The sequence below is a fragment of the Musa acuminata genome, chromosome BXJ2-4 (genome assembly GCF_036884655.1).
Source record: "Musa acuminata AAA Group cultivar baxijiao chromosome BXJ2-4, Cavendish_Baxijiao_AAA, whole genome shotgun sequence".
Classification (NCBI taxonomy): Eukaryota; Viridiplantae; Streptophyta; class Magnoliopsida; order Zingiberales; family Musaceae; genus Musa; species Musa acuminata.
In genome coordinates this window covers 1,162,284-1,186,047 of record NC_088341.1, presented here as the reverse complement: position 1 = coordinate 1,186,047, position 23,764 = coordinate 1,162,284, and the positions used below count along the sequence as shown (strand labels likewise).

The window sequence follows — 23,764 nt, the reverse complement described above, 5'->3', positions numbered from 1 at the left end:
GGGTACAGGATAATTCATTGATCATTTCAGCAGCCTCAAATATCATGCTTATAAGACACAAAATTATCAGACATAAAGTGAAGCTTCACTTTATGTGAGGATACCAACAACTATCATTATAAGACACAATGTTCTTCAAGACATGGTTGTCCAGGGTACAGGATAATTCATTGATCATTTCAGCAGCCTCAAATATCATGCTTATAAGACACAAAATTATCAAAACAATTGTCAAGTCTAGAAATGCTTTATATCTTACAAGCACAGAGAAAACAAGAGAAAACCCAACTTAAACAAACATAATAAATAAGGTGCAAGGTACCTTAAAAGTTCACCTACTGCAAGTAACGAGCCATGTATACTGTGAACAGAAGCATTTTTACCAAGTCCAACTTGTGCAGCTTCACACATTCGGTAGTACCTAATGGAAGTGACACAATAAACAAACGTAAGATAAAAATTCAATTGATAACTAAATGGGCAGGAAGAACAACGACGACAGAAAGAAACAGGGAATGTAAATGTTTATCATTGTAACTTGTAAATGCAGTTCCCTTTCTTGACCTTAATGCATTTCCAAGTTAAGAAGAACCTTGAAGGAAGAAATTGGGTACCCAGATTGTAAGAGTTTACACAACATGATCAATCAGATAGGTTTTGCCCACCAGCCAGGACACTAAGGACCAGTTAAAAATGAAGTCACATTGTGACATGTCAACTTCATTTTTAAGAATATGGAACCAGTCCGAGTGTCAATTGATAATTCATTATTCCAATAGGTCATACTTAACATGAGAGGGAAAATGCTCCCAGCCATTGATGTAATTCAGCAAATCCAAAAAAACAACTATACCAGCAATGAACAACTTATTTCCATCAAGCCTGAGCTGCATTAGTCAAATGCACTCGTGTGGAATCTGACAAAGTAAGACTAAATATATGGAGAAATTTAAGCAACATAAAGACAAGTTAAATGCACAAGTGAAATAGATGCAAATGAGGTCTCAGAAAACAGAAGCTATCAATATCAAACAATTTTTCAACAGAGATAAAAGAGTGAAAAAGATATTGCTCTTACAATCAAAGCATGATGGTAAAATTGGAGAGGGGCATATGAATTGTTTCGAATCAAAATTATATAGGGCAATTATAATGTCATCTTAATTTATAAGTTCAGAATACTAGGATTCCATAGGTTACCATATCAAAAAAATTTAGTGACTTACATATAAGGATGTCCATATAAACAGTGATACTGTTGTAAAAGACAAATTAAAGAATGCTTACTTTCATAAAGAACCACTAAAGAATTTAAAAAGAAAAAACACACACACACAACCCAATAAGGTCAGATAAGCTAGTCCGAATTAGCAGAATAAGTAAATAACTAGAGACACTAAGGAAGATTATTCCAGAATAAATAAGAAATAATTTGCAGACCTCTAGTCAATACCAATACTGCTTTCCTAGAGGCCTGTAGCAATGGAATTGTGACAACACTAAATAGTTGGAAAAATAACTGTCATTGTATTTAAGTGAAGTCCATAGCATGAGAGGCTTCACAACCTCCTCCATGCATCAATAAATTTGGCAAGAGAATGGCATAGTATTGTCGTTGTGGTTCATGCCTGCTGATTTCAATTATTTTAAAGATAACAATTATAATACAAACAGTACTCCTAAGTAAATACAAAACAGCATGACAACCTCTTTGAATGAAACTCACGGAAATTTCTAAAGTCCACTTGTCATGGTTTCGGGAACGAAATTTACACTTCCATTTTGAGTTATAATAAAGGACTGGATGCAACAGCTTCTAGATGATGCCCTAATGAGTCATATTCAAGAAAAGCCATTAGCAACATAGAATTTATTTTCTTAATTCACCATCTTTTGAGTTCAATAGAGCCTTGGCTGCTAAACATCAATCACATGATCCTCATGCAACCAATTGCCGAGATTTCCATTACAGCCTAGAGCTCAATCTCAAGGCCTTTAACTTGATTTTGTTGGACTGGGAAGCATTTAATCCATGAAATCAAGGATACACTGAAGGTTATCCATTATTTAGTCGGGAAACATGATGTGACAATGTAATTCTTATGGTCATTTGCAATTGTTCCTTAGGGTAATAAATCAACGGTAACTAGTCCAAATCTCAGGGCGATTTATTTTCTCAAACAATTTCTTGCATAACTTAGAAGTTTACAAATGAGAAACTGTCTGTACCAATTATATTGCCCTCAACAGAATTTGATATCAGGAAAACATCCATATAGCCACATCCAATAGTTGGGACCTTAAGGATTCTCATTGTTTTTGTATTAGATGTTCTAGTCTTCATGCTTATTTTCCCTTATCGCATCATAAGTCAGCACTTTCTACCAATCATGCTTCAACCTAACCAATACAAGTCCTTTAACATCCTTAATATGATGGAACTTCTTCGAGTCCATTTCCATAAGCCACATCTGGATTAAGTATAAACTGCTTCCTCAGAACTTGTACTTTTAAACCTTTTCTATATCCAATAGGAATGACACTTATCACCCCTATAACCTAAGCTTATTCAATAACCAACATAAAACAGTTAACTTCTTTTTGCACCTTAAGCGGCTTCTACCACATTTCAGGTTCACTTGTCACACTGTTGTATTAAAGCTTTAGAAACTTTTTCAACAATAAGAACAATAAATGTTTGGAAAAGCTCTTCGGACAAGAAAAATACAGATGACCTGTGTAAAATATCTGATGAATGGTATCGGTGCTACTTTGATTGCACTTGATGCTACTTAGGGTGCTCTCATTGCTGCTTTAATTCAGTAACCACACAATTGCAACATATTGTGAACATGCTCATTATCGAGTTGATAGCATTTGTAAAGTCAGAGAAAAACTGCATATTTAACCGCACAAAGCATCAGGAATAACCACTATGACCCTACGTAGAATTGCTTCCACAGTCATACTAGTTGAGTATTGTGACAATTTTGGCAACTTAATCTTTTGAATATATGGTTAATACAAGTTTGTTGTAAGTATTGCTAATCAATCTAATTTGTTTACACGAAAAGCAAGTGTATCCAATGATCGCAATTCTATCTACTATCATTTGGACAGTAATCAATTGTGATGAATCATCATATAACAGTGAAGAAAAATAAAGAAATCATGATACAAATATAAGACAACAAACACCAAATGTAAAGCACTTCACTCTGTGTCATTCATCACAGCATAGCAGGTCATTTTCATTTCATAACATATGAAAATGATGAACGTGAAAATCCATTTACTCTAAGTAGCACCAACATGAATAAAATGATATTATTTTAAATGGAAAAATGTACAATGGAAACATGGATTAACATACCATTGCACTCGCCAGCGTGTCTCACGCTTCTCAATAACACGAAGGCATGCCCGCAAAGCTTCTACAGCTCGTTCCCGAACAGCCAAAGTGGGGTCCCTTAATGCTACCCATATAGCATCCACAAATTCCGGCACATGAACATTGAAAACAGTGGATGCATTTTCAGCCATTTCCTATTTAAAAGCAGGAAAAGAACACATTCATCAAACAGGAATGTCTCCCCAAACCAAAGAGAATCTAGCAGGGTCTTGAGGTAACACCTTCCGTTAAAAACAAATGAAGGACTTCATTAAAATAAAATGGTAAATATGTTTGGAAACAACTTTAATACAATTTTTTTACTATAAACAGAAATCTATCAAAAATGACTAGTATTGTCAAGAAGAGCACTCCATTTACCCGCATATGGAAAGTATATAATAAATAGAACCAAAACTGTACAACATTAACAATAATGTGTTACTAGCATTGGACTATAGCATAATGATATGTTGGCAATTGTTACAAAAAGAATTTCAAGGGTAAACAAGTTTAGGATACATGAACATGCTTATAATCCTTCACCAAATTTAAAACTTTCTATATGTAAGACTACAAATAAAAAAATATATGAAATTAGCAATTGAATGATGCTATAAGTAAAATTGCAATTACTTTAAGAATCAGAACAGCAGCAAAACGACGATATTCTATCCTTTCTCCATGAAGCCAGTCCAAAGCATTTTTTATCTGAAAAGAAAGAAAAGATTGTCAGTAAAGCCATCTAACATAGGTTTTCAATAAACTAGACGGAGAACCAAACCTGTCGCTCTACTTCATCTGCCGTCATTGCCCCTCCGGCCCTCACTAGGTGGCCTAGTACCTCACTGGCGAGTACCAGGACTTCTGGATCACGCTTAACTTCAAATAAAGTCCGCATATAACCAGAGAGCTTTGAAACCTTGGACGCGCTTTCTCCTAACGCCACGTCAATCAACTCATTTATGGCCCGCAGAGCCCCTAAATTGTCAGCAACTTCATTGCTCTCTAAAAGATTAGCAATCTTATCATAAAACTGATCCATGCAACGAGAAAAAGCTTCTCCACCAAGATCACGAGCTGCTTCCTCAACATGTTTCTTCAGGGAAACTGCAGCGCCATCCTATATCCAACAAGAAGAATGGCTCAAAGAACATATACAAAAAGTTCAAAAGATAACTGAGATCAGAATAAGTAATTGATATCAGTTAGCGGTAACTGATAAAAAGAAAAGTGATCATAAATGGTAGAAACTTCTGTGTATTCAAGTTTACTGTGGAAGGCAGCATCAAAAGGAGGCTTCAAATCTTATTTGTTCAAATCCTAGAGATAGCACATTGTTACACGGTCAGTGGTCAACTATGTACAACATCTTTCACTGGGAAGATCTTCACAGTCAACGAGATGAATCTTTGGCACGGAATAGAAATTACATAGAAGAAAGAAGCCCAAAGGTTCAGCTACCTAACCTCTAACCTAAAGCAAATTAAAGAAGAAAAAACGAGATCCCCGTCGACAGTTCGCATGCAACCAATCGAAAGGAAGTCCAGCAGTAGCAGAAAACAACTCCTACATCATATCATAAGCACAAAACAATTTCGAATCCTGATGGAAAGAATCGACCAGGCAATGGAGATTCAAGGGGAAGGGAGACGCAAGGAGGAAGCTAGGGATTCGGAGCGGAGGGTTGGGACCTTTGGGGTGCCCCTCGTGCAGAGGTCGGCCAGGATGCGGTTGAGGGCGTCGGCTGTGCCCCCCACGGAGGCCGCGCCGCCGTAGCGAATCGACGCGGCGCCGGAGGCCATCGGCCTTAGAGCGCTCCGGCGGGCATGGCGTCCTCGAAGACAGCGGGGGTAGAGGGAGAGAGAAATGGGGGTATGGTCTGGGCAAGGGTTTTGCTCGCGGCGGAGCGTTTGGGAGTCGGCGTTACCAACTGGGGAGGATCCAATGTGAATAATGGAAATAAATTCGATGACATGGGCCGGCTCAACCCGGTAACCTCTAAGCCGGTCCAGACATGGTCTCAACCCAAGCCGACAGACCTCGATCGAGCCGCCCTAATGGGATTTAGCCCTACAAAAGAAACAACCACAATATAGTTTTCTTTTACAAGCAAAATAATAATAATAATAATAACTTCTATTAAGAAAAAAGAAGAATACAATATGTGCTCCACAAGAAAAAAAAAAACTAAAAGGAGGAGAACAATGAAAAGTAATCGATCAACGTTTAGAATGATGAAAAGCAATCAATTATGATGATATGAAGAGAGTACAATAATACGGTAGCCTGGGATGTTTTTGTTACCATCAATTAATTGCATAAATAAATACTATGTAATATTAGGTTATCATTAAGTATTTTTTATAAGATGCATTCATACCACCGACCTGAACTTTGCCAAGGAGCATGGATCTATCACACTCTTAAACGAGAGTTTAAGATGACAAGAGTTGGTGACAAGAGCATGGATATATATATATATATATATATATATATATATATATATATTTATTTATTTATTTATTTATTTTATTTATTTGTGTGTGTGTGTTTGTTTTCATGGACCAATTGGGAGAGATTGCGGGTTTTCAGGGGTCATTCCTCTCGCATAAAACACAGTAGCCATCCCTCGCTCGCTCCCTCCCTCCCTTGTTTTTAATTGTGACGTCGTGTCGCTTTTCCTGTCATTACCAGGGAAGAAGTCCAAACCCTTCGGCTACTCGTCGCTCACAACAAAACACGATTGCCGTTCCTCCGTTTCTGATCGAATTCATTTTGAGTGTCGGGCTGGAAGCATGCGGCAGCTGCAATAGGAGGAAGAGGCTGACACCAGTTCTTGATGTAGCAGTTGGGCAAGCAAAAGGGCGAAAATGAGGTGAAAGATGGCAACAACTACAAACCAACAAAGTTTAGGGTTTTGCACGACGACGATGAAGAAAAAGAGGACTTCTCTGCTACCGGAATCATCAAACTTGTCCCCGCGACGGGATCACATTATGTCGCTTCAGGGCCGAAGGAACGAAGAGCTTCAAGGATCAATTCGGTCCAAGGAGAGGCTGGGTCTTCTTTTTGGTGCTCTTTCGGCTTTTGGCACACTCGATCTACCTACATGGAGCATAAACTGTTCTGCTGATGTCCCTTACGCTTCTGGAATTAAACCCTTGGTAATTATATTTGTATTATTGAATAACTTTGTGCGTATAATTCTTTTGGGATAGCTGCAAATTTCTGCTACTTCGACCATGTTTGGTCTCTGCTCTTAGCTCTATTTGGTTCTCCAAATTGCTTCATGTACACATTTTTTTTCTTTTTTGTAGGGTTCTCATCTCCATTTAAGTGGTCAGATTGCGTCATGTACATAATTTATTTTAAATTCCCCTAGTAATTGGCAGTCGTTTTTGTTCACAATTTATTCTTTTAAATATTATTTGTTCCAATCACATTCTTCTATATGGTTGCATTTTCGACCTTCCTGCAGTAAAATTTGAATTCAGAGATTTCTGGTTTTCTTAGATGGAAAAAAGCTTACATTTTGGTAGCTACTGTGAAGTGCTAGATGAGAACATGATACAGAACTTTTCTTTATGTACAACACATGGCATATGAGTTTATACTAAATTATATACAGATATCTTCTTATGGAGCCAAAAGACATGAGTGTGAAAAGTTAGATTTCTTCTTTTTATTTATGGCAAGTAAGATTATATGATGGAACCTACTTATTGTGCTGTCACCAAGTCTTCTTCTCTTTCTGTATAAACATCCATAACACAAGAAAACATGTATGTATATTATAATATACATGAATCACATAAATTTCTTTTCATTTTGTTATATTATGTCATCCACCCCATCTGTTTCCAGTCCTTACTTTTGTAATGATATGATATATTGCTTCTTCTAATGATAGGAAGAGGACGGAGACTTGTACAATTCTCCTGGGGATCGCAAAATACTTCCAGTTATAGGAAAGTAGCAATTGAATGGAGCCAAATCTGCAATACAATGCTGCAGGAATTAACCGGAAGTGATATCGGGAAGGCATGCATCTGAGGTCACCACTCATCGAGAATTGGGAATGTCCATGGAGCATACATACAAGCATCGAATGGTCCTGAGTAATATACAGTCATTTCCAAGTTTGGAGCAGGACATCACTGAGTTGGTCAGTCTTGGCACAAATTCTATCTCAGCAAATGCTGGTGTTAATGGAGAATTTCATAGACCAGCTGAAGTATGGCTAATTCTAGAATTTTGGTTCAACAAGTACATCAACATAAGAACAAAAATCTCTGGAGAGCTTCCTTCCATGGCTGGAGTGGGACAGTAATGCCACTATTGGTGGTCTCTCTCACTCAGGTGACGGAATCTACAAGCTGTGAACTGGGTTTGGTTAGCTCAGCCTTGCCAACCTGCTCCCAGTCTGAACTGTGCTGCTGTTTGTCGATTTGAGTTGTGCCAACCTGAATGGTGCTGACTTGAGTTGTGCCAGTCTGCATCAGGTACTGTGTACTAGGTTGATGTTGTGATAGCTAATGGTTGAAGAGGATGGTGTTCATCACATGTTATTGTATTAGCGTGGATTATTTTCCCACATCATTTGCATACATTTTTAGGATTTGAGAATGAAAGTCTTGTTGGTGCAGCTCTGAAGAATACACAGACTAGCAACAACTTTCGTTTTAGGACTTGTATCTGTAGATCAAATATTGAGATTGAGGAATTTGTTAGTTTCATGTTTCAAGAAACCTATCAGCCGGATTCTCCTGCAGGTCTGTTTGTTAATGATTATAACATAGAAGATGGTTGCAATCCTGAGTCCGCCCTTGAAATGTAAACTCAGCATATTCTTGATTTACTGGAATTAGGTCATATCAAAAGTCATTCAATTGGAGAAATTATTTGTGATGCACAGAACAAGTTTGTTTTTTGTTGTTGAGCTTTGTACAAGGTAATATATTTATTTTAACTAAAAGCATTTAAATTTCTTATTATAGTTTCCCTTAAAGATTCATAGGTCCTTCTCTTCTTCTCTTTATGCTACTCGTTCTAGTGGATGCATCTCGTCTGAGGATTACATATTTATGCTTTGACAATGGTTTATAGGTCCGAGTGGTGGATGACTGGAAAATAATATGTAAAAGTTTGTATAGCTGAGATCAAAATTTAGGTGTATATGAGAACTGTTTATTTGCAGGGATCATTCTCATTTGATTGATGCTATGGGTAACATGAATGAAGCTGGCAAAGGTATCTTGCTCTGTACAAAGAATGGTTATCTCATGCTGATGATGACATTGATGCCCAAGGTGAATACAGATTTAAAGGACATTATGGCACATACATCATGGAAAAGTACTGCTTTCAAGATTATATCAAGATCATTCATTGTTGACAAGGGTAAATTTCTTCTTGTTTTAATCATACGTTTATAATTTGTAAATTTTCACACTTGTTGATGCCTTATTTCAATGATTCTTAAAAGCAAATACTCTGCATAAAATATTGACTCTGTTAATGGATTTTGTTTGTGCTTGCTGATCAAATAATGTCTATTGGTTTGGATGAAAACTGATGCTTTTTTTTAGTTAATAGAAATTTAATTTGTATCACCAAAAATGTTTTTAAAAAAGTTAATTGATGCAGTTTTACTACCCAAACACATAGTTTTTGTGTTGTGCATCGTCGAAAACTTACTGGTACTTCTTTTGAACTAATAAATTTCTTAAACTGTTTTTTCTGCTTGTTCGGCTCATTTGTGTCCTTTTAAGGGGATGATAATGTTTTACTCTTCGTTCAATCAGCATCTTGTTTTTTTTTATAGGTTTTTCAGACATGTGTAATATTACAAATTGACTGACCTTTTACGAGTAGGTGTTGTAAAGACCTGTGCATCATTTGTGGGTGGAAGATAAGTATTTGAAGATTAGTTTGTTATATTTTAGGACAATTTACCTATAAATTGCAACAAAAAAAAAAAAACATGAAGATAGATCTGAACCTTATGGCCAATCTCTGAGTGAAGATGATGTGTGTTCATCAATTAGTGAGATGCATGTAGGCCTAACCATGGTTCTGGTTTCAAAAACAATAGTTTGGATTCATTGATTCGGATTGATTAGAAAAATAAAAAAAGGATGTTGATTCCGATTGATTAAAATATTAAAAAGAATTATCAAATTTTGAATTTATGCCCTTTGACTCTAAATTTAATGTGTTAATAATCATTGCACCATATAATTCATATTTGTCTTCTTCTTTTTTTCGTTATATTGAAATTGAATCAAAATATTAGTTTCAATTTCAATCGTCTTTGGAACTAGCTGAATCGTTGACTTAATTGGAGATCGGTTCTTAATCGATTTGGGTCGGGGTCAAATCGAATCACATTAAGGACAGGTTCAAATCATAATTACTTACAACACAATAATAAAGATAACAAGCATGTTTCTTTTGAATCGTTAGTCTTAGCTTGGTCGTAAACATGTCTTTTTTGTGTCTTTTATATGAAAACACATGTCTTTCACTTTAACATAAAAACCTAACAATAAGCGTGAGAAAGCTATAAAGTGCATACCAAAAAAAAACAAAATCCGAGCTATAAAGGGCATATGAAAACAATCCAACATATTTCAAGAAGCTATAATGGTTGTTTAATCAACGTTAGAGATGACATACTTAATGTGTAACCCTTATGCACCAAGTCTGGTCAGACCCAAATGATGTTTTGTCTTCTGAAAACAACACATGGTTTTCTTGACTATATATTATAGTGTTTTCAAAAACCCAAATAATTAATTATTTTTACTAAATAACCTATAACTTTAACATTATCATGAACTTATTTTGTTTTATTATATATATATAGATAGATATTCTTTATGTCATACATATTTTCTCTTGTGTGGCAATTTAGAGCTTGGCACATCAATCATTGCCTGATCCATCAGAACTTAGCTATGATGATTGCTAGACTTTGGACCACTTCAAGATCATGCTGTCCCAATCAAAATAATTAAGATCATGATTACATAGCCTTTCCTAGTGAATCTGACATAAAGTCTCTCCCTTCACCCTTGTAGGATCCAAGTAATCTCCTTTGTCATCATGCACTCAGAGCACAGTGTATGTGATATGGAGATTTCTGAAGCCCACTGAAATATTTGGTAAGTAGCCACCAATCATATGGCGAAGCAAAAATTCCATGTATATCCCTCCCAAATTACTTGTATGTCTTCATAGGTAAACTCGGTCAATTGACCATTAAAGTTGCAATATTGAAACTCTAATTGATAGTAATATATGGTACAGAAATTTTCTTGGGACAGTAATGACGTTAATAACATAAATCCGAACTAACAACTGCTAATCATGATTGATAAAGGTTAGCTCGAGTGTTTTGCATGACCATTAATGGTAGGTGTATATATTGGGGACAGAAATTTGTTATTTCGAACTTTAGACATGTAAAAACCCCGAAGAGGAAAAGTGTCATTGCATTCCTTCTTTCTTGCTTAGCTTTGAAGATCTATTTTATAACTAGCTTCAGATCAGTATGAGATCAAAATCTGCCTTCACCACTTAACAAAAAATGATGATTTAGATTGAAAATACTATATATATACTAAAGATTTTAATTTTAAATAATATTATCTTGAACGATATGTACTGGCCCATCAACAGATCGGTACGTAGACCGTCTATTATCGGATGGTATTAACCTGATTGTGGGTCTTCTCCTTGTCTAATGCGACGAGGAGAAAAAAAAAAGATGATGTCGTTAATATATATATATATATATATATATATATATATATATATATATATATATATTAGGTTTGTCAAGAAATAAGGATGAAAAATATATAGTAGAATTTTATATTTAATATTTATTGATCTAACTGTGTTGTTCCACCATCACAAATATCAGTCTTTATACAAAGAAACCTAGATATTATGGTCCAACATTATGAACATACAAGAGCAAAGGTTGTGATCCAGGTGGGCCCACATCGAAGAATAAGAATCTTCATAAAATTCAAAAACGTATTTATCAAAGATAAAGCTTTGTGGAAATCCTCAGATGGAGGTGTGATCCACCAGGTGGGGCCACATCAAAGAATTAGCATATAGTAGTGGGAACTAGCCGAACATGTGCATAGGGAGGAGCCAATTGGTTCGTGGGGCCCTCCCGAAGAGACAGGAGGCTGATTCGAAGGGGACGAGAACAACTTCGTATGGACCTCAACTTGTGGGACCCACCGTGCAGGGAGAAGGGCCATGTCACCACATGGACGTGTGACCCATCGGTGGGCTCCAGATTCCCACCACTCATGCATGGTGCGAAGATAAAGAAAAGCTTCTTTATTTGACCCACAAACCTCTCCCTCTCCCTTCCTTCTTGGAAGGATGACACGAGCCAACCCTAATCACAAATCAAGATGTATATATATATATATATATACTTCACATACCTCAACACAAGTATACATCATGTTTCTTTTGTGCTGCGCTCCATACATCGCATGTGCTTCACAAACCTCTCCACCAAGAGTTCTTCCAATCAACAGTTCATTCCCAAACCAGACACGAAAGAGGGAAAGCATGGAGGGATAAAGAGAGATGATAGTCTCAGTATGTCCAACGCAAACATTCGCGTTTCAGTCTAAGCTTTCACTTTAACTCATCACTAATGTATGAGCTTCTTTTCTTCTAAAGATTTCTCTCTCTAAAGAACCATAATTAGATTCGGTTGCTATTTCTATAACATGATTTCTCAGATTTCAATATGATAAATCTATTAAAAATGATCATGAGAATTGGATTCACTAACAGATCACACACACACACACACAGAGTCGTATAGATTAAACAAGCATTTAGATGACATAATTCAACCCAGAGCAGCTGAAAGGTAACTCACAATCCCCAGGAAAAAAAGAGAGGTTGTGGGTTTCTGAAGTACGTTAACATGGAGCTGGATGTGTGATGGGATTAAGGAAGAGACCAGGCTTCGGTGCTGCATCACTGCCAGCTTCGGAGCCATTAATCCTCTGGCAGGACGGGCACAGCGCGAGGGTGGCCGCCGGGATCTGCATGTACAGCGGCGACGGCGCTGAGAATCTGAGAGACTTCATCTCCTGCAACTCCTTCCGTAGCCTCTGGTTCTCCGCGGTCAGCTTCTCGTAGCACCTCCTGAGGATCTCGCAATCCACCTCTGTCTGCTTGAGCTTCGTCCTATAACCAAAACATGGATAGAGGAGATGGATACAATGAGAGAGCAATAGATCTGTGCAAGGAGCTACGATCGCTGCGCTCACACCTTGCTCTCCTGTTCTGGAACCATACTTCCACTTGCCGCGGCCGGAGATTTAGCTGCTTGGCCAAGGCTTGTTTTTGTTTCTGATCAGGACAAAGATAAGAGATGGAAGCTAACAGAGGAAAGCATGAACTGTCCATGTAATAACGTCGAACACTTACAGGATTAAGGGAGGTGTGCTCCTTGAACCTGTTCTCCAACATGGCGGACTGCTCCTTCGTGAGCCTAAGTTTCTTCCTGACACATCCGTTGTCCTCCTCGTCCTCCTCCGCTTCGTCGCTTCCGACATCCTTCTCCCTCAAAACGATCGTCGCATGCGGAGAGGAGAAGGACGAAACCGCGCTACGAGAAGACGACGCCGGCGCCGGCCGAGACTCCTCTTTTGCTTTGGCAGTTTCAGCGTAGGCATCGGTGGAGAGGCTTAAGGCGAGGGATGGCTGGTCGGAGGCCAAGTTCGTGAGAGGCGAGCACGGCTCTCGTGGCCGGAGATGTTCGGCCGATGTTGTTGTCGTCGGACCGACGCCCAGCCCGAGGGAGAGGGCAGTCTCACGGATGTCTTGTGAGTTGTTTATGTCCATGTCTAGCTCCGCTCAGATCTCTGCCTCTTCCGCTACTGGTTCTTGTTTATATTGCTTGAGGGAGAGAGAGAGAGAGAGATGGTGACGATGGCTGTCAGCAAAAGGAAAGAAAAGAAAGAGGAAAAATGGAATGGAAATAGAACCGAGTATGGATTATTAGGAAAAACGTTTGGCATGGGAGTCTATCTGAAAAAAGAATAATTGTGGACAAATGTGACAATTCAACTCCTAGCAATAGAAATTTTAGGCAGGTCACACTTGTCCGGGTGTGACCTTATTTTTATTTAATATTATTAATAAAAATATTCATATGTAAAAGAAATATGTCAAAAAGGATTGGAAAAAAAGTTTCATATCATTAAAAATTAAAAGAATCGAAGGACATATATTAAGTTTGATATATGACACAACAATTTAAAATGATGAGTGCCAAAATTGTTGTAGGCCAAATGATAGTTTACTTATCCTTACGTGAGTATAAAAAAGAGATACTAGCAAAATATTCATTAGACTTGACTCAGATAATATATTAAAACATTATTTGATTTATCCTTACAATTAAAGGAAAAAAAATGATCAAACCCATATATATATATATGAATTATGTTTGGTGGGATGAATTCTGTACTCTTTATCATTGAAGTGATATCACAAAGTCGTCGACCAATGATGCCATGATTAAAACCCCCAAGTATTAGTTGTTGTGTAGCCCTCCATAAAGGCCACACATGAGCTGTTGCCTCGCTGCAAGGAGTAATTGCAAGCTGCAACCTCACACTGTGGTAGAGATATGGGGCTCATGTAGCTGTGCTCCCTCCCTTTGTCTGGTCTTTCTTTGGCTTGTGGCGGTGGAGAGCAGGGAAGGACCGATAGAATTAACATCCCAAGTTTAATTTCCTCTAAATATATATAGCAAAGGAGTTATGCACCCCGACCTCCCTCCCTATCTCTCTTGCATGCATAAGAGAGAGAAGAAAATATTTTACTAGCCGTAAATGGGTAGAAACTTTTTGTATTTCTTGAATCATTTTGATCTCTTAAATCCATGAGCATTAAAAGGGTCTTGCTAATTACACTCCGTCATTTTCTTGTAGTGCTAACTGTAGCTGAAACATCTGTCATGGAACTATGATCGATTGTTGATACACAATGGATTCCTCAGCCAAGTAGTGATCGAACTGATAAGCTTCCTATCATTCTCTCCTTCCACTAAAACATTGGGAAGATGCATATTTGAGTCAATTAATTACCAGATAGATAGATGTATATTCTTAAGTCAGTCACCGAAACATACCAAGATAGATAATGCAACTTCGATGCCACCGGACAAATCGATGGCCAAACGCATGATTAGAGCCACAAACAATGAGGAAGTGCTCAGAAACTAAACCTAATCACATCGGATTATGACAAAAACTAGTGGAAGCTTTTCGGACGTCATCCCGTCCCTCAAACCAAGTTGACGAGGGGGCAAAGCTGGCGCCGAAAGCGCGACGTGTCGTGACATGTCAGCACGGTCCCGCCAATGATTTTTTGCTGTCATATGAAGTGGTAGGCGCAATCATGGAGCTCGTATGAGGTGATCCCAAGAAAAAGGATGGGAGGATAAGAGGAGTTTGGATTGGAGAGCACAACAAGCACATGAAGTTTCTGTGTCTGTTCTCGCCCACTTTTTCTCTTGCAGACGTATAGTCTGCAAACTACAATGAGTGCCCCCACTTTGTTTCTTGTCTTTCTACTGGAAAGTGAATGCCCAAAGAGTGTCGATAAGTGCTTCTCGGTTGCGTCACGAATACTATTCTTTGAATCAGGAAGAGATATTAAAAGATACATGAGTGAAAAATGGACTTAGTGGTCTTAAATTTTAATTTTAATTTAATTTAAATTAATTTTTTAGCATTAGAGTATTAGGTTGATGATTTAGTCTTAACCCAAAACGTAGCAACCAAAGATAATAATCCTGACATAGTTTCATTTTGATTTGAATCCTTAAAATTTCAAGGTGAGTGGTATATCTGATGTACCATAAAAAAAATATTATCGTATAATTTTTTTTAAGAAAAATAGGCTTAACTTCATTTTGACTTGAATTGATGGCAGAGTACATATATAAGAGCTAATCCATAATATAATTGATATCTTATTACCATATATGGTGGTGGTCATGGACTAGTTCTATTTTGACTTTGACTTGAATTCTCAAAATTTTCAGCTATAAGAATACGATAATATAAAAATAAAAAAGAAAAAAAATTATTTTGAATTGACTTTCTAACATTTATAAAAAGGAATTCGAGTCTTGTGGACAAGAATAGAATGATGTGAGTTGAGTCTGCAGAATAAGATACCAGCAACTTTCGAATTATATTGACAGCATTGATTACGGCTTAGATGTTTGCCAATTGCTACAAGTGATTGGAATACATTGGTTGGTTGTGCCTACAAGTTATATCCGGTGAACTTATGCTTTTTGTTGTTGTTATTAATGTTAAAGTAAGATATGGTTATTCCATACGTTAAGATTTGAAGTTAACTTTTGTTTGAGTCTGAGTCTGAATTTATCATAAGCTTGGTGTTGGGAGATAAAGTGGGCACAACTAAAAACTTATCCTAGTGACATACTTGACATGTCTGATGTGAGTAATTTGAAAGAAGAGTGATTTAGCCTAATTCTTAAGACAACATGGTTTAGCCTTCGAATGAAGCAATCTAAGCTAAACCATAATATTTAAGGTTAATGAGACGTTTTAGTAAAACATAATATTTCGGCATGTTATCCATTTGCCACATCCTCTTATAAGTTAAAAGAAAATTAAGGTATAATCCCACAAGCAATACTTAGTTCCAACTCTCACGTAACCATATTTATTTGAATAACACATCAATCAATAATACATCTTTTAGTGTCACAAAATATCACGATCATTTCTCATCTCCATCAACAAAAACTCAGTATTTTTTTTATGGGCTATTTTGTATAACATGTTTTCCACTATAAACTCAACATCCCTAGGGCTAACTATAAATTATCTATTGTAGTTAGTTGTCTTTAGCGTCTCAATTTATATACTTTAAAAAGTTACATTAATATCTCTATAGCTATAAAATAAAATAATTAAAGGATTTAAATAAAAGGTGGAAAGATAAGTGAGAAAAAAAATAAAAAATAGAAATAATCATGTACTTTTTAAAAAATAAGATTGATAAACTTATTTATTTCATATATGATCCAATTAGAAACTAATGATAGGAATCTCAGCGAAAACATCTTGACTATGCTTATGATTAAATTAAGTGTTATTACATAGGTCGTTGACTAATGATTTAGCTTGGCTTGGTACCACGTAGAAAGTGTAGGTCTTTCCTAGAGAACCAACGAGAAGAACTGTTATAGAAAACTAGCATGAGGCATGGGCGTAGAGAGCCGTCATGGAGAGTTGGGGAGTTGGCATGAGGATCCAACATAGAAAGCTAGCATGGAGAGCTTCCTACCTATGGAGGGAGCGAATTGATTTGGGAAGACAAACCACCTTGTCTGTGGGGAAGTCATTTCGCAACTCCTTAACTGAGCCGTGGATCCTGCATGATTAGTTTGCGTCGGGGGAGGTCTGAACGTGACCCTTCCGATGTTTAAGTTAGAAGGTTAGAGAAGGAGTGAGTTAGTTGTATTCAAGAGAGTATAGTATTTTTCTACATGCTTACGTTTGGCTTGAGATTTAGTTTTTATACTTGGGAGCTTGGCGACAAGGATGAGGATTGGTGAGGGCCCCCCTACCCTATTCGTTAGGTGCTATTTATGGAGGTGACTTACCAACTTACTGATGTGTCATCCCGAGGTCAACATTAGCACAGAGCCATTGGGATGTCATTCCCTACTTGACTTCTTACTACTTTGAGTCAAGAAAAGAGTGGTCCCTTCTTTAGTCATCCGAAAAAGGAGAATGTGGGAAAGGTGAACCATGTCGTCGGTCATTAATGCGAGGGCATGACCTTTTCTTTGACCGTGATGTCAAAGAGGAATAACTCTTATAGGCTCTTATTGGGAAGTCAAGACAGGCAGGGTTCATGGGTTAATTCCCTGTAGGGGTTTGATGGAGCTTTCCATACTTTTACTTAAGTCGCCTGCTCAGCTCAGGTGGTAGGATGAGTTGGAGGTGATGGAATTTCCCTATCTCTAAGAAAACAACAGCTATGATCCCTATCTAAATGTGTGTTGTATGTTTAGCTCAAAAGGAACATCAAGTAAAAAAAAGTGACAAAAGCATATTACCGTAAAGAGGGCAACATTTGGTTTAGCCTACCAGCGATGAATTCTTGGGTGGAAAGTAGGATTGATATTGGAAGAGAATATTGTAACTGATTTGAATGTGAAAGGTATTGTAAACAAGATAGTGGTGATATGATGGCCAATGATTGATCTTACCATTCTAACCAAATCATTTGTGTCTTGACTTTAGAGGATGTGATATGATGCTAATCGCTTACGTTCAAGTCGTGCCGAGAGATTCTAAAATATATTATTCTTCTCCTTCATCGTTACCATCAAATTTAGTTGGCCTTAGACTATAGTTATCACTACATCATCAAATTTGATTGACCTTAGATTATGTAGTGGTAAACATGATTTTTTTGAGAAACTCATATCCAATTTGCCTAACTGTGTGGATCTTTAGCATATAGTTAGAACTAAGATGCAGCCATTGATTACGTCACGAGGGGAAGACACAGGTCTTCCCCTTTCAGTGTTGCTGGTTCAATCGGGTTAATTATAGATTATTTTTTTTAATAATTAATTATCTTTAGTATTTCAATCCTTACCGATTCAAAAAATATATTATAATCTTTATACTTATAAAAAAAAGGATATTTAATCTTTTTTTTTTTACTCTGTCGACTTTGTTGACAAAAATATCATAGAGTTTATCACTGAGCATGTACTGAGTTTATCGCACTTTGGTTTACCACTAAACACATGCAATATTTTCGTCGACAGAATTGACGGTACGAAGAGAAACGTGATTAAATGCTTAATTTTCATAAATATAAGACTCTCAATATAATTTTTAAAAATATAAAAATTAATAATGATATCTAATTATAAAATATAATATATAATTAGCAACAATATGCTACTGTACTATATTGTAAGTTTTGGTTGACATTGATATTACGAGAGCCATTCAGTGCGACGGAAGTTGTATGCTTAGGATGGGCCTTACGAGGAGAAAAGCATGAGAGTTTGCAAGTCCATAGACATATAACGAGGCTGTCGAACTTGATCTACCAAAACCAACTCCCAAGAGGAACAAGAAAATTAGATTTAAAGTACATAAATAGCTGCAATATCAAGTGATGCAGCTTGTCATCAGAGTCAGAGCAATAACACATGAGAAAGGCATGGAGAGAGCAAGCCACTACATCATTTGGAAATCAAGTAGTTGGGCTTTGAACTAATGGATTGTGTGTGCCAACATCAAAATGGCCAAGTCTGTTGTAGTTCCTCTACACCAAAATTTTGAAGAAATAATAATTATTTCTCCTGCAGAATCCCTCTAGAAATCAAATAGCTTGAAGCAAACTGATACAAACTTGAGGGTTTCATCCACAACAAAAGAACCCATAACTTATTTCTTTATTGACTCAGTTATTAAAAATTTAAATCAATAGAACATGTCTTATATGCTCCATCGACTTAAGCTTTTAGAATTACTGTGATTGTTATTCGCATGGCAAATTCATCTATAGGTGCTGTCACAAAATTTTACTAATAACATAAAAAAAATCATAATTATTATTGAGAAATTTCCCATAAAAATGGTGGGTATTGATAAATCATAGAGATAGGGATGATTGAAGAGAAGAATAGAGACACACTCCATGATTCAGAACTTTTGTTGATTATCATAAATTACAATTTATCATTATCTCCTTACTTTTCTCGTTTCTCTCCTTGAATCCACTCGTAGAGAGTTAAACCAAAAGTTTTTCTTTCGAGTCAATATTTAAATTTATATGTCGATGGATATATATTATTTTGATTGGACTAATCTATTATATTATATGATCCTATCTAATTAAGTAAGATATATTATGGATATGATTAGATTCTGATTATGATTATCGACTAATAGAATAAAAGTTTAATTATGGTATGATTCTTTACGAGATGATCTTGATGGAAGAGATTATAAATATTCTATCATATCCTTTTACTATCATATCCTTTTAATTATGTGTACCTTTTACTAATAGAATGCAAGTCTAGTTCTCTTTATAGATTGTTATTACTATAGCTTTTGAATATGATACATTTGCAGATTAAATAACAGTTTTCTGAATGACACTGAAAGGTACACATCATAAATTTGATTTATTATTATTTGATTTCAGATTTTGATATTAAAATTTTTCACATAATATTAGCATAACAATAGTTTTTATGCTTATAATTGATATTAGAGATATGTTTGTGAATTCAAATATTTTACCTATGTTTGTTAACACTTTTCACTCGTGAAAATATATTGTTTAATATTTATTTATAATATCTAAATGATTCATTTGTATTAACGATTTACTTTTTAATGTGGTCTGTTTTGTTTTATCATATGCCTGCAGACGTATTAAAGTTTTTCCCTCAACGATGAATTTTGTACTTACATAATCGTATTTCTCGTCGCAGAGATAGACTAATAAAATCAGCAGGCGATGCACTCTCCCATGGCTCACACTCTACTCTTCTTACCGTGCAACTGCCAGCAAGCATGGCCTGCACGTTGAACCCCTCAGGCCTCCTGCAAGATAAACTGTTCCAATTAACCATCAAACTTCCATTGCCTGCCATGCTACATCCTCTGTTGCAATCCATCTCCCACCATCAATGCTAAATGCTGCACACCATATGCAGCGCTGTGGTCCATATGGTCGGCATGACGGACGGTCGTTGTTGTTGTTGTCGCCGCCAGCGGCGGAACCGAGAGTCCCGGGAGGACTAGTTCGCCGGCCCGCCCCGCCTTTGTCTGGCGCTCCATGACAGTGCTGAGAGTGCTTCACATGGAGACTGTCCCACGCGGCAATGTCACTGTGGCAGCAGCAGTGAAGTCTTCTGGACTCGAGTCATCAGAATGCAGCAGGAAAGAGCAGCTCCAGTGGCATTTGAATGACTGGGGCATCCTGGATTCCCAGCACTGACGCATTTCTACAAACAGATTGGTTGCGTTGTCTTCGGAAATCGCCAGTTAGGGAGCAGTCAAGAAATCAGCGTCGTCGTTGGACAAGCTGGTCCACTGACCTGTATGCTTGGATTGTTCCAAGACAGGTTTGTGCCATGACCTGTGTGCACACAGGACAACATCCACATGTCTGCTTCCTTACGTTTCCTCTTGTGGATGATGTCAGAACCCTTTTCTGAGGCCAAGCCGAACAAAGTTTCCAAGCTCCATGAATGCGTCATCTGCATGTCAAATGTAAATCACAACAGTTGAAACGAAGAAATCATATCTGCATTGTAGGGAAGCTTAGATAGGATCATCAAACTCCGATATACTTGTGAGCAGTAAAGAAGCATTGAATTATCTGTCACGAATCTTAGATGGAGGAAGATGCAGACATACAAAGCAGATAAAAGAAGAGTAAACCCAGCTGCCAAAAGTGGATATGGCAAATCCCTCAGCTACACAAGTGGAAGAAGCATGCACCAAAACTGGAAATGGCCCCACCTTCTCAGGTCATGAATTCTTCTTATGGGAGTGTATATGTTACAAATCTTTTCTTTGATAATGTGGGATTGTATAATAACATTGCCATGGAAATGATTTAATTGACTGTTTTGCAAAAGCCCTTCATTTATATTAACGTCAACAGTCTCATAGTAGAAGCATGTCATGATATTTAATGCAGGCGGCATACTAATTCAAAGTTGAATACAAAGGAAAAGATCTGATTCAACCATGTAAAGTCATTAAAAACAAACTTCTACACATGATTCCTTGGAGCACTTTAAAATCGTGCTCAAGGAAGAAGAAAGAGACAGAGGGCAACGCACAACCTCTTGATGAAACGAAACAGACATAGAAACATGGTAGGTAGCATCACACGGTCTTTTACGTCACTGGCATCATCTCTCCAACATGCGATCCGAGGATGGCACCGTAAGGATCCATTTGGGCATGCATGATTGCATCCTGCATCCTGAGTTGCAGATCACCTTGTGGCCATGACAGGAAACTACGAAATCGTCGAGCCGTTGGATCGCCAGCTCGAGCGTCTCCGCCGACATGTTGGCGAAGCAGACGCGGAACCACCCCGGCTCGTCGCAGTGGCAGGAGGAGCCCGGGGAGATGTTTAGCCCCACCTGGTACACCATCGTCTTCCACAGCTCCATCTCTCCTTCAAAGGTGTTGGACTTCAGCAGGTGTCTTATGTCCACCCAGCAGAACAAACCCGCATTGCTATTCAGGCAATTGATGCCGGTTTTCTCGAGTCCACGAACGAGCAGGTCATGCCGCTCTTTGATCCTCCTCTGGTTCTCCACGATGTAGCTTCTTCTGAACTCCTTGTCTGAGAGCAGTGCGGAGAGGAGGTACTGAGTCTGGGAAGAGACGAGCCCAAAGCTAGACATCTTAGTGGCCGCAGCCACCACCGTCTCATTATTAGAGTAGATTGCACCGACTCGGAACCCAGGGAGGCCGAGATCCTTGGAGAGACTGTAGACGAGGTGAACGCGATGTGCCACATTTTTCCGGCCCTGGATGGCCTCCATGACGCTGATGACCCCCGGAGAGTCGAAGTTGGTGCCCGAGTAGACCTCGTCGCTGATGAGATGGATGTCTTTGGCGACGACGAAGTCGATCAGGGTGTCGAGCTCGACCTGTGTCATCGTCGTGCCCAATGGATTGGAAGGGTTGGTCATCAGAACTCCTTTTACTCTCAAGTGAAGCTTTCGTGCCCGTCGATGGGCTTTCTCGAGCGCCGCCTTAGTGATCCGGAAGCCATTGGAGCTTGAACAACGTACAGGAACGATTTCTGCACCAGTTCGCCATTTGAGATCCCTGTCGAAGCTGTTATGCACGTAGTTGTGTGAGACTAATGTACAGTGTAGGTATGAGAATGGAAAGGGTGGCAGGTCCCTAGTTCCATACCCCGGGTAGTATGGAGTAGGGAGAAGGAATGCTTCGCCGGGTTCGGCGAGGCAAAATATGAGAGTCTCGTTTGCAGAAGTGGCGCCTGCCGTGAGGACGAGCTTGTGGGGATCGAATTTCACTGTGTTTCGTCTATACTCTCCCATGAAATCCGCCAGTGCCTGCGAACGTTTACGTAGAAGCGGATCGATCAACACAGGGAAGATCGCTCATTCCCTCACATTTGAGAATAGAGACGGTATCCAATGCTTACCTTCTTGAACTCAGGCAGGCCATGATAATCCTGGAAAAGGCCCAGCTCGCGGAACACGAGGACGCCGTCTCGCCTGAGCCCCGTAGCGTCGGGGTGGCTTTCGAGCCACGACTCGATCAGGTCGAAGGAGAGCTGCATGAAACGTGACATGAAGATCAAGACTCGGTGGCTATCAGCGAGCATGCCGAGAATGCGGAAATGGGATTCATGACCATTATCAGACCTGGTTCTCTGCGAGACCCATCTGAATGATGCCGGTGGGGTTCGTCTTGGGATCGTAAGGGTTCTTCTCGTACTCCTGCCATCCCAGGAAGTAGGAGGAGTCCTGTCCATGGGTGTTGCACGCGGCCTTCCTGGAGAGCAGCTGCTGCGGCATTATGGTCCGCTGAGGAGAGTGGGAATGGGAGGCTGCTTGGCGAAGAGAATTTGCTGTGGAGGGATTGTTCGGGATGGAAGACTTATCTGCAATTATATAGAGAACGCCGCGGTGAAGATGCAGGTGTGGGGAGAGAGAGAGAGAGAGAGAGAGAGAGAGAGAGAGCGCCTCAAGGAGACAAGGAGAACACAAGAGTGATGCTGAACCCACGAATTCGCGACGTACCTCGCAACCGACCTGCCTCGTCGTTGGCTGCAGCACTGCGTCCTCAGTGGGCCCCTGCGACTCTACCACTGATAAATAAATAGTCTAAAATAATAAATAACTCGGTATATTGCGATTTATCCGCTTTTTTTGAGATCACAATAGGACCGACGATAGCCCATAACAATTTAAGTTGATGGAGTGTTGACCATTAAATAGGTCAAACATTTGTCGCGTTCATAAGAAAGAGAGATTGCCGGATCGTAATCAACGATCCACTTGCATGCAACATCTTGATGGAATCGGTTGGGTCCAACCGTAATTAAAGATCAGCCATTTAATTGGATCCGCCATATTAGGTTGCAAATGGATCATCCTTAATATTTGATGGGCATTTGATCTTTGACCCATATTGCAGCCACGTTGACCACTTTAATAAGATTGGACTAAGAGATATTATTGGTAGCAGACTCATGCTAATATAACCAGAAAATTTACAG

At 38.5% G+C, this 23,764-nt stretch overlaps 3 protein-coding genes across 4 annotated transcripts in view; all 3 read right to left on the bottom strand.

Moving 5' to 3' along the window:
- Positions 1-5,339, bottom strand: part of LOC135609383 (serine/threonine-protein kinase TOR-like) — a 63,862-nt gene extending 58,523 nt beyond the window's left edge. For both annotated transcript variants that reach the window (XM_065102585.1, XM_065102584.1), the window contains exons 1-5: positions 5,086-5,339; positions 4,176-4,514; positions 4,028-4,102; positions 3,374-3,546; positions 323-421 (exon numbers count right to left, since the gene is read on the bottom strand). In XM_065102585.1, the coding sequence (XP_064958657.1) occupies positions 323-421; positions 3,374-3,546; positions 4,028-4,102; positions 4,176-4,514; positions 5,086-5,196 (797 nt within the window). In that variant the 5' untranslated portion in view covers positions 5,197-5,339. The remainder of the gene's footprint in view (positions 1-322; positions 422-3,373; positions 3,547-4,027; positions 4,103-4,175; positions 4,515-5,085) is intronic.
- A 7,021-nt stretch (positions 5,340-12,360) lies between these two features.
- Positions 12,361-12,916, bottom strand: LOC135609299 (homeobox-leucine zipper protein HOX19-like). Its single transcript, XM_065102404.1, has 2 exons — positions 12,717-12,916; positions 12,361-12,631 (listed from the first exon to the last, which is right to left on the bottom strand). Exons 1-2 carry the CDS (start codon positions 12,914-12,916, stop codon positions 12,361-12,363), a joined length of 471 nt encoding a protein of 156 aa, XP_064958476.1.
- LOC135609382 (1-aminocyclopropane-1-carboxylate synthase 8-like) lies at positions 12,875-23,104 on the bottom strand. Its single transcript, XM_065102583.1, has 5 exons — positions 22,908-23,104; positions 22,685-22,816; positions 22,432-22,592; positions 21,498-22,350; positions 12,875-13,098 (listed from the first exon to the last, which is right to left on the bottom strand). The coding sequence occupies exons 1-5, from the start codon at positions 23,058-23,060 to the stop codon at positions 13,012-13,014; spliced, it is 1,386 nt and encodes a 461-aa protein (XP_064958655.1). The 5' UTR covers positions 23,061-23,104; the 3' UTR covers positions 12,875-13,011.
- Between the last annotated feature and the right edge of the window lie 660 nt (positions 23,105-23,764).

Bases quoted from the DNA above. Each gene is read 5' to 3' on its own strand.
- LOC135609382 (XM_065102583.1), bottom strand. From the start codon at position 23,060: ATGCCGCAGCAGCTGCTCTCCAGGAAGGCCGCGTGCAACACCCATGGA. The intron at 22,817-22,907 runs GTCTGATAATGG...CGTTTCATGCAG, and splicing joins TGGGTCTCGCAGAGAACCAG to CTCTCCTTCGACCTGATCGA. The intron at 13,099-21,497 runs GTGATCTGCAAC...AAACTGCCAAAG, and splicing joins TTTCCTGTCATGGCCACAAG to CAAAAGAGGAGTCTCGGCCG.
- LOC135609299 (XM_065102404.1), bottom strand. From the start codon at position 12,916: ATGTTGGAGAACAGGTTCAAGGAGCACACCTCCCTTAATCCTGTAAGT. The intron at 12,632-12,716 runs GTGTGAGCGCAG...TTTTGGTTATAG, and splicing joins TTCCAGAACAGGAGAGCAAG to GACGAAGCTCAAGCAGACAG.